Source organism: Eulemur rufifrons, chromosome 20 (assembly GCF_041146395.1).
Source record: "Eulemur rufifrons isolate Redbay chromosome 20, OSU_ERuf_1, whole genome shotgun sequence".
Classification (NCBI taxonomy): Eukaryota; Metazoa; Chordata; class Mammalia; order Primates; family Lemuridae; genus Eulemur; species Eulemur rufifrons.
Window position 1 is genome coordinate 35,769,856 of NC_091002.1, and position 10,910 is coordinate 35,780,765.

Genomic DNA, 10,910 nt, shown 5'->3' on the forward strand with positions numbered 1-10,910 from the left:
ATACACTTACATATACACTTAGAAGAAAATATTGGCCTGAAATCAATATTCTTAAACACTATCCAATGTGCTTGCTTTAATATATATTTGGGATAGAGGGAAAAATGTTTCCTTAGATAACTGGATGGCAGCAAGAAACTCAATTTTCTTTTCTGATGTTATGTATGACAAAATAAAACAGGGAATGTAAATTTTTTTTCATGGTCATTGACCTTATTTTCTAGGCACTGTCAGAGCTTATTCTAACACTGCAAGAAAATGTCCCAAAAAGGAAACAAAGAACAAAATGATCATGAAAAGAACAAGTTAATGTGAATTCATAAAATCCAAAGAGCTTGACATTCTAACAAATGTTTGGTAACTACTAAACATTCAAAACAAGAACGTCCTATTGAAATTGTTAAAGGGAAGGAAATACCTTGCCCGTTGTGATCATCCCATTTCTGCTATATACTGTAGCATGCTAAAATCTTACCCCAAATTAACAATTCAAAAAATTTCTTTGTATTTTTCTACCAGTCTGAGTATCTTTGAAGCATGAAAGCCATAGAGACTATGAAATCATGCATCTTTTTCTGAAATATTTCATTTTGAGAACAAAGCCTCTAACAAACTTGGATCCAAAGAAGTGACTTCTATTGAAAATGTCACAGTAGAATGGTTTACTGGGTTCAAAAAGACTAGGCCAATGATAAAATGGTAGAGTAGTTCAGCTTCCTGTTTCCTTAGAACTGACATTCACAACCACCTAAGGTTTTTAGCTCTGGGTCAGCAAAGCCTGAGCACATGGTGAAAATAATGCTCAAGTCTGAAGTCAGCAATACCATTCATCCACTGAAACAGCAGTTAGAGCAGTGCTGTTCAATAAAACTTTCCATGATGAGGGCAATGTTCTGTATGTGCTGTCCAAAATGTGACCATTAATTACTTGAAATGTGTCTAATGTTAACTATGCAATTGAATTTTTAATTTTATTTAACATTAAATACATTAAAATAACGAGATGTGACTAGAGGCTACTGTATAGGGTAGCAAGGATCCAGTACAGTGGAGATACCCAGTCTATTAGCAAATTCCTCTGACCCCACCTCATGCCTTTTTAAAGGGTACTTCATCTGGTTCCTAGTGCTAACAAGAGTTGTAAGAAAATATCACTGCATATGACACAACATCTTAAGAACACAGCTGATATGTATGAAAGGACAAAAACGTGGGGATAATTCATACATCTTCTTATTCGTTTTGTTTCTTAGGAATGATGTTCCCCAGGACAGAGTTCATTGAAAAGCAAAAAATATCTTTACAATATAAAACAGAGAGCATGACCAGTTCAAATATTTTACGTCTTATAATCATGTTGTGCTATAAGATTAAACTGGTAAGATATACGCTGGATTACCTTAGATCTATGAAGGAACAACTACTTTCAAATTCCAGGCCATCACAATCCTCATAAATTTTACTGGCTGTTTCAGGAGAATCACAGTCTACTACTGCATAATAGTATTTCAGTCGTTTGAACTGATAATCTCTCAATTTTTCTCTAGAGGCCCTGAAGTGGGAAAAACTCATTAAGCTTACTTACATAGAAACACAAAAATAAACTGTTTCAAGAAAAATACGTTACAAGCTGTCCTTCATTCTAAGCCATCTTTCCTTCGTGACTTAGCCTCTATGAACATTAAGTATTTAAGTTCAGTTTATTGTTCTGACAAGGTACAGGTATTTGGATTAGATTTCAATATCTGGAAAAGTAAAGTGTGAGACTTATAGGATGTGCTTATTTATAATTTTATTTCTTAGAATAGTTATTTTGTCTGTTTTGCCACCACATATAGCCTTCTCAAGTAAAACCACTGGAGAGGATCACTGTATTATAAAATATACTGGGAAAGCATTAGTTATAATTACAAAGACATCACAAAATGTTTGCTCCAGATTCACGTGCTGTCAAGTCTAAAAGGTTTAAGTTTAATTTCACTTAACTACAACACATTTTTTAAAGGTCTTCATCTGTCCTCTTCTGTCACCAATTTGACCATTTTTATTGTGTGCAAATAGCGCCACCTAGTGGCTTAAAACTAAACTATCTTATTTTCTATACTTCACTATGATAAAGAACATTTTATCATTATTTTTCTATTTAATTCTCAAATAAGAAAATTATATAATTTGAAGGTAAAGAATGCTTCAATGCCACTTAAATGGAAAGTGACATCTCATAAAAAAAGCGAAACATTAATCCACAGCAATGATGTCGAGAACTCTAAGTCAGTTTAATCATGAAATATTTTTCAAAAACTACAATATTTATCTTCATGAATACAGAAATATAAATACACACACAAAATGTTGGAAGAATGTGCCACTTCTGAGAGACTTTAATCTGTTTTGCCCATATTCGGCACAAGGGTAAACTTTAGCCCTAACTATCAACGTGACCAGAATTCCAAATTAGTGATGTGAATTTATGAGGCTTAGTTTAATATTCTATAGTGACTCAATACCAGTCCTTTTCAGGGGCATCTTCAGGAATATTTAATAACTCTACTGGTCCTTGAACTTGTTCTTCCTTCATCCTCTCCTTTCCAAACTCCGAAGGATATATCTAAACACAAAAAATAAGATCAATGTAATTTATATATTCCTTTTCATAAATATTCTGACTTGTCAAGGTCAGGAATTCTAAGAGTCACAACTTGACTCAACAAAAACAATAGGGATGACTCACTTCCAAATTCACTATAGGAAGCTAAAGCATCCTGAGGAATTTCCTTAAGTCATTTTGGCTAGAGAGTAACAGATACAGGGCTTGGGGAAAAAAAACAGAATATCTCCTCCACACACCACCTGGGACACGATGGTTCTGGGATCTAAAGGAAGAATTAAGAAAGGCAAAACAAGATTCTAAGCTCAAGGAATTCTAAATGTTAACACATAAAAAAAATTACTGGATTAGGCCGGGCGCGGTGGCTCACGCCTGTAATCCTAGCACTCTGGGAGGCCGAGGCTGGAGGATCACTCGAGGTCAGGAGTTCGAGACCAGCCTGAGCCAGAGCGAGACCCCGTCTCTACTAAAAAATAGAAAGAAATCATCTGGACGGCTAAAAATATATAGAAAAAATTAGGCGGGCATGGTGGCGCATGCCTGTAGTCCCAGCTACTTGGGAGGCTGAGGCAGAAGGATTGCTTGAGCCCAGGAGTTTGAGGTTGCTGTGAGCTGGGCTGATACCATGGCACTCTAGCCTGGGCAACAGAGTGAGACTGTGTCTCAAAAAAAAAAAAAAAAAAAAAGACTGGATTAAATGGTTTACATGAAATACACAAAAATAAAAAAATACATAAAACACAAATAATGAAAATCAATTCTATAATAATCAACTTATCTCTAAGTCATACCATTTGTCTAATGCTTTCTGTTAAAGAAACAGAAAAAAACCAGTGACAATCTTATATAGATTAAATACATTTTTTTTTTTTTTTTTAAAAGAGATGAGGCCTCACTATGTTTCCCAGGCTGGAGTAGAGTGGTTTGATCATAGCTCACTGTAGCCTCAAACTCCTGGGCTCAGGGGATCCCCAGACTCAGCCCCCCAAGTCATTGGGCCTATAGGCACTCACTACCACATCCAGCTAATTTTTAAAAATTTTTTTAGGGACAGTGATCTTGCTATGTTGCCTAAGCTGGTCTGAAACTCCTGGCCTCAAATGATTCTCCTGTCTCAGCCTCTCAAGTTTCAGGGATTACAGGTGTGAAACACCACACTCAACTAGATACAGTCTTGGTATAACAAAAAGGATTCACTCTTACCAGGATTTGGTATTTTTTTGTCTTGGCTACTTTGAGAGTCAAGAAATATAACTGTATTAATTAACACTGTTTTGATACTACCAGGCTAAATACACATTTGTTAGCTAATACATGCTTTTTTGAGTTGTCTGAAAAATGCAACTTATCAACAAAAGGATCCAAGATTTTCTTACTAATTTGTGTGTGTATATATATAATAGCTTTAACATAGAATTTTTAAATATATATGTAGTCACATCTGTTGATTGTTTTTTCTCTTTTCTAAGTCTAGAAATTCTTACTACTCATTTCCTGAAACACAAGGGTTAACAAAACACAAATCTTTTTGCTTCCGTGGTTTGACTTTTAAAGTTTTTTCCCCCTTTGCTTCACCTGGAGTTTCTTTTGGGCAATTGTGAAATGAACATATGAACCAAGTTCTTTATCCAATGACTTGTCCATTTGTCCCAACACTCAAGCAGCTTATTTTGATCTAAATTATCATATGAACTCTTTGTCCCATTTCACCCGAACCTGTCTACTCTTATAGCGTTATAAAACGTTTAGGTATCTTAACTGGTAGGTTGAGTCCTTTTACACTGGAATGATTTCTCAAAAATTTATTAACCATTCTTGTTTATTCTTTCTGAAGATTACTGGCATTCTCTTTCTTAACTTTCATTTAAACTGAGATTTTCAATGACAACTGTAGAAGTGACATCTTTAAATATTTAAACAGAATAATATAAGTTGAACATCCCAAATCTGAAATCTGAAATGCTCCAAACTCCAAACTTTTTGAGTACTGGCACGAGGCTTGAAGGAAACACCCATTGAAGCATTTAGGATTTGGGATGAACTGCTACGTACATATAATACAAACATTCCAAAATCCAAAAAAATCAGAAATACTTCTGGTCCCAAACATTTCAGATAAAGGACACTCAATCGGTAATGACAATGGAGAGCTACTTCAGCCACTATACTAAATACTCAGTGTGAGCTGTGTTTCACTTAATCCTTCCAACTGCCAGCATTATTGTTGTATCCATTTGTCAACTGTATATTCGAGATGTAAACATATTTGAGAGATTAATAAATAAAATGTTTAAGATCCAGCACTTATGAGAATTATGATTTGAACACAGGTCTGTCACAATGCAAAGCCTGGATGCTGGCTTGAAATACAGTGTCTCAAAATTTTGTGTTTCAAATTTATCAAGTGTTATAGGTCACTTCATATAGGTCATATAGGTGTTTATTAAGGTAATTCCCAAGGACTTTATATGGTTTTGTTACTAGTCTAATTAGGATCTTTTTCTTAATTGGTTAACGCTAGTAACGAGGAATAAAATTTTTAAAAATATTTATTTATCTTATACTCTGTCCCTTTACTGAGCTTACATTTCTTTGAGTTTAACTGTTACATAAATTTCATGCCAAATTGTACTGGATAATTTCCACATTATTTTCCTTAAAAGGAAAACCATGAATTTAAAAAAACCAGATTTAACTTAAAATACCTAGAAATATTTACTTTAAAATGAAATCAATTCTTACCTTTACAGAAAATACAACACCTCCTTTAGGCTTAAATGAATTGAACAGAGCCAGCAAATCTTTTGCCTTTAGTCTATCCCAGTCCATGTTACAAACTGCTAATCGACGTGTAATCTGAGAATTAAGAATAGTTAAATATTATATAATCTGTATGATTCTCAATACTTGAAAAATAAAGTTTCTAAAAATGTAATGCCTTTTCCCCCCAAGCCCTGAAATTATCAGTATAGTAGCCATCTAAGTGGTTTCAATACGTAAAAGAAAACTTTAAATGAGTTCAAGTAGTAAAAATATAACAGATAAGTACTTTCTCTTACTTAGTTCTTAGTTCTACTGCCTAAACCAAGTATTTTCTAAAAATTTCATGTGACTTTTAATTATTTATGTAGAACTTCTTATTTGCTGGGATAGGCATCTTCTAACTTACATAAACATATTCCATATCAGGAAGTTTTAATCAAAATCATCAAGATTATTGCCAGTAAGGTTTTTCCCACTTAATTTAATGACATCAATTTTACCACTCATAAAAGCTACTTGGATTGCGTTCTTCACAAATAATCTTATTTATTCAAAAGGTTACCTCATCAGCACGAGGAGCATCTTTATCTAATTCTCTCCAAGCATGCTCAAAACCAGATTCTTCTGGAAACAAATCTGCCATATCGTCTTCATCTTCAGAACTAGTTTCTATATTTCCTTTACCCCTTGCAAGATCAGGGCCACTGTCACTTTCATCATCCTCTTCACTATCCTCATCTTCATCCTCCTCCTCATCTTCATCATCTTCATTTCCATTATCAACAACTGAAGCTTTACCAACACCTGTAATTTCACTTTCAGATTCCTCATCACTTCCTATTTCACTAACACTTTCTGAATCTTCCTCCAGAGCATCTTTGTCAAACATTTTACTGTCCATTGAGTTTTCATCACCATCACTGTCTCTTGCCATTATGTGTGGAGCAACTGTAAAATGTTAAAGGGGGAGAAATTAAGAAAATGTACATACTGAATTATATTGAATCCAAATTTTTATGACATCAAAATCCAGTAAAAATATAATTTCTATTAAACAGAGTAAAGGAAAATATAAATTCAGTAAAATTCATGCTTAACCAAGTTATTTAATGGAAATCTTAACATATACTCAGATTATGCAAGTAGATCCATACATACATTTATCCAATACTTAAGTGCCTGCTATGCACTAGGTGATCAATACACAATCATTGGCAGAAGAGAAGTAATTAATGCCTTCACTGAAACTTCCAGTTAAGTGAAGAGGACAGATGGACAGATACCTGAAGTCTGAGTAGAACCAGCATAAATTACTGCAAGCAACATGGTAGGGTAGAAAGATTCAGAAGACATGAGTTGCAGTCCTAGGTCTGTGTGTCCTTATGTAAGGATACCTTGTTTCTTGATATATCCTCATTTCTCAGGGTTATTGAGAAAATTAAATGAGGAAAAAATATGTAAAAGGATTCTGTAGAATCAATCCAAAGGATTATATGTCTATGTTATATTAATCCAGTGCACTAAGGCAAGTGGAATTTAAAAGATGCTGGACTAACAAACTCAGCATCAAAACAACTTTGCTGTTGGTCCCAGTCCAATTTTATTCTCTAATTTCAGTAATCAGATTTCTTTCCCTTCTTCCTATACCACATGAGGTTTGCTGGCTTGTTCCACTACAAATGGAATGGGATCCTACCTCTGATGCCCCAGTCCCTGCTATCTAGAATCCTGTCCACTGTCTGATACTGCCTACCTTCCCAATGTGATCTCTGCCTTTTTCTGATACCTATTTTCCTTAGATCCTGGATTCACAGGTCTGGCTCATATGATCCACCAACAATTTTCAGTTACAACACCAACTATCAATCAGCAAGAACACCACTCAAACACTCAAAATTTCCTGCTGCCACATGTGACACAGAATTTTAGTAAGTGTAGTAAACATGTAAACACAAACTAAAGCCAGACATTTCTTACCTAGTTCCAATCACTTCTACCTCTATTACTCATTTCACACCTTCAAGACCTTACTATCTAATCAAATGGGACTACTGATCTCTTCTGAACATGCCCAATCACATCTTTGCTCAAAAAGTTTCCGTGTAGAATACTCTTGGTTCTCAAACTTAATTTTCCCCAACCCCCTATCAAAATAGTACATCCCCTATGAATTTTTCTCTGATTACCATATCTTGAGTGACCCCTTTCTCCCAATTTCCATAGCCCTCTGCTAAATATCTTTTATGGCACTTATTATTATTCTATTTTACATTATTGTTCTTTCTTCCACTTTAGATCTATGCTGTCCAATATAGCAGCAAATAGACACACGGCAATTGAGCACTTGAGATCTTACAATTGGTACAAAAATAGAATGTAAAATATACTATTTATTTGTATATTAAATACTGAATATTAAATTTTTTTTTTTTTTTTTGAGACAGAGTCTCGCTCTGTTGCCCAGGCTAGAGTGTCGTGGCATCAGCCTAGCTCATAGCAACCTCAAACTCCTGGGCTTAAGCGATCCTCCTGCCTCAGCCTCCCAAGTAGCTGGGACTACAGGCATGCGCCACCATGCCCGGCTAATTTTTTCTATGTATATTTTTAGCTGTCCATATAATTTCTTTCTTTTTAGTAGAGACGCGGTCTCACTCTTGCTCAGGCTGGTCTCGAGCGATCCTGACCTCGAGCGATCCTGACCTCGAGCGATCCACCTCAGCCTCAGCCTCCCAGAGTGCTAGGATTACAGGTATGAGCCACCGCGCCCGGCCTTAAATTTTTTATATATTGGATTAAATAAAATATATTATTAAAATTAATTTCACTTGCTTGTTTTTACTTTTTAATGTTGCTCCTAGAAAATGCAAAATTATGTATTTCTACTATACAGTGTTGTTTTAGACCAGTACCATGGCATAATTTAGTAGGCTATTATCTGCACAAGCATATCTACAAAGGGGTAAGAAGTGCTAAAATCAAGGCCAATCTCCACCCACCAAGCCATGCACCCTGCAGGGCAGCAGTGTCTGATCAAGGTCAAAGAATCCATTGCTTCACCAAACTGTGAGCCCTGGGAGTCTGTGTGTCCAGAGGGCATACCTTTTTCTAATATGCACAGAGGCATCATATAAACTAGCAATAGCCCTGAGATGGGGGACCATGCCTTACTCAGATTCTATCACATACTAGTTACTAAGTACCTGAATTAATTAATGAATGAGTACCCAACTCTACTTACCTTCTTCAGACACAGCTCTTCTTATGTGATAACATACAACACTTTATTTATCTGGTTAGAAACTATAGCTCTCATTAATACCTACCACAAATCAAAATGATTATTTAACTGCAAGATTCAATTTCCACATCTATCTGCAAGCATCATATCAAAAATGAATAATCACTGCATAATATTTTTCTTTCATAACCTTATATTTCCAAAGAAGCATTTGATCATTTTCATTATACCATGAAACTACTTAATATATGTTTACTTTTTAAAAAGATTGGTATAAACATAAATCATGCAACATCAAAGAATCTCTATTTCTTTCCAACCAACCTGACTGCATTTCTCTTCTTGTCTTAGAACACTTGATCTTGGGAGATTTCACAATTTCAGAGGTGCTGGAGTCTACTGTTCTCAGTTTTCCTTTGGGAAAAGAGTCCGTATTATGTTGAACAATGTTTTTTTTCTCTGTTGTGCTTTTTTGGGTAAATTCGCTATCGTTCTTTTGACTTATACTTGAATCTATCTTAAATTTACATGAGTTTTTCATTTTCTGAATTCTTTCAGAATTATCTAAATCATTTTTATTTTCCGAATCCTTTTGGTTAACTTTCTTGGTTTCTTTCTTTTTCTCCTCAACCAGATTTTTTGAATCTGTTTCTTTTTTAATTTGGGGTTTTTTCTTCGTTATTTTCTTTTGATTAAATTCTTTGCTATCTTCATTGGAGAGATCAGAATCAGAATCTGAAAGGTCATAAAAACGTTTCAAGTCCTCTGTAGTGCTATGGTTGATGGGGCGCCCTCTTTTATCCACAGCATAGTTCAACTTGAACTTTTTGTCATGAAACATGGCTTGAAATCTCTTATCAATTTTGACTTTTCGATCCTTTTCTGGCATTTCCCAAAATCTCGGGTCCTTTGCAACGCGCCTAAACCGCTGGTCACTCATTATTTCTTGCTTGGATGACATTTTTAAATGTCTTACTGAAGAACAAATGCTCAAAGAGACCAAATACTAAAAAATAAAACAAATATTACAATAATGGTTAATAATATAATTAAATAAAATGTTTTAAAAACACATTAATTCACAATGTATTCTTAATTAAGTGTATAAAATAAGGTAACTTAAGTCTAGTTTCATCTCCCCAACTTATTCTGGATCACATGTAGAAAAGCAAAAACATATCAAAATATCCTCTTTCCATTACAGATCACTTATAGAAATAAATTTAAGGCAAACCAAGCAGAATCCCAGGGCTTTATGGAGGAAACAAACGTTTACTAGCTCACTGCACTCAGTTAGAATTTCTGTATTTCTACCTGTGTAACTGTATGTATTACAAGTTAAAAGCTAACATAATTAAAAGATTCTCAAGCTTCAGTCACATTTGTTTCTTCACATTCTGGTCCCATTCTCTCTGTAAATCCTTACCCTCTGCGACTCTCAACAGCCTTTAGTTCTACAATGATAGTCTCCTCAGTAAACCAACCAAAATCAATTCAGGTTTAGCTCACAAAGTTTCTTGTTTAAATACGATCACCCTCTAAAGGTAAAGTCAAGACTCCAGGAAAAGTCTCACTCTGGTTAATAAATACCACTTTCTATAATTTCTCATTCTAGGAGTGACTATGGCTCAAATGAGCTGATCTACCCAACACATATTAGGATATACATATATGTGTGTATATAAATTAGCATTGCACCCTTGTACACAGTCCCTAATAGTTTAGCATCTTCGGATTATAATTTTGCAAAGAGCCAAAAGTCACTGATTATTAAGAGCAAAAATGGGCTGATTAATCAGAGCAGTATTCCTTTATTTGAAAAACAAGGCCTGACTATAAAGCTGTATTTTTTCCTAAATCTGAAAACAACTTTTTATACACTAACCAGAAAAAAATCAAAGGTTTCACTAACGCATTTATTTATACACTTAAGACGTACTTAACCATTTAACGCTCGGAACAGCCATACAAGGCAGGTATATCTCATTCAATTAGCAGAGGTAAAGCATGAGTACTGTAAATGTTTAGAACGTAAGCACTCGATAAACGTCAGGGATTTATCCAGAGGAGAGAAGGCGACACGACCTCACTTCTGACACACGTTCTCATCCCCGTAACCCACCCTCTCCCACCCTCTAAGGTGGTGAATACCAGACGGGCCCGGAACGAAGGTCTTCTTCCCTCGATCCACTTCTACTCGATCCACTCCTATTCGATCCACACCTACTCACCGTCCGGAAACCCTCTCCAAGGGATTCCTCCTTACATGAAGAGGCCTACACCCATAATCCTCCGCGAGAC

General features: G+C 35.2%; 1 protein-coding gene across 2 annotated transcripts in view; it reads right to left on the reverse strand.

Moving 5' to 3' along the window:
• The window catches only part of ESF1 (ESF1 nucleolar pre-rRNA processing protein homolog), a 44,587-nt gene extending 33,680 nt beyond the window's left edge, over positions 1-10,907 (reverse strand). The window contains exons 1-6 of one of the 2 annotated variants that reach the window (XM_069495570.1): positions 10,761-10,907; positions 8,934-9,615; positions 5,934-6,319; positions 5,351-5,464; positions 2,508-2,608; positions 1,400-1,552 (exon numbers count right to left, since the gene is read on the reverse strand). In XM_069495570.1, coding sequence (XP_069351671.1) covers positions 1,400-1,552; positions 2,508-2,608; positions 5,351-5,464; positions 5,934-6,319; positions 8,934-9,570 — 1,391 coding nt within the window. In that variant the 5' untranslated portion in view covers positions 9,571-9,615; positions 10,761-10,907. Of the gene's footprint in view, positions 1-1,399; positions 1,553-2,507; positions 2,609-5,350; positions 5,465-5,933; positions 6,320-8,933; positions 9,616-10,731 lie in introns of both variants that reach the window. The other variant, XM_069495569.1, reaches the window with a different exon arrangement.
• Positions 10,908-10,910: the final 3 nt, after the last annotated feature.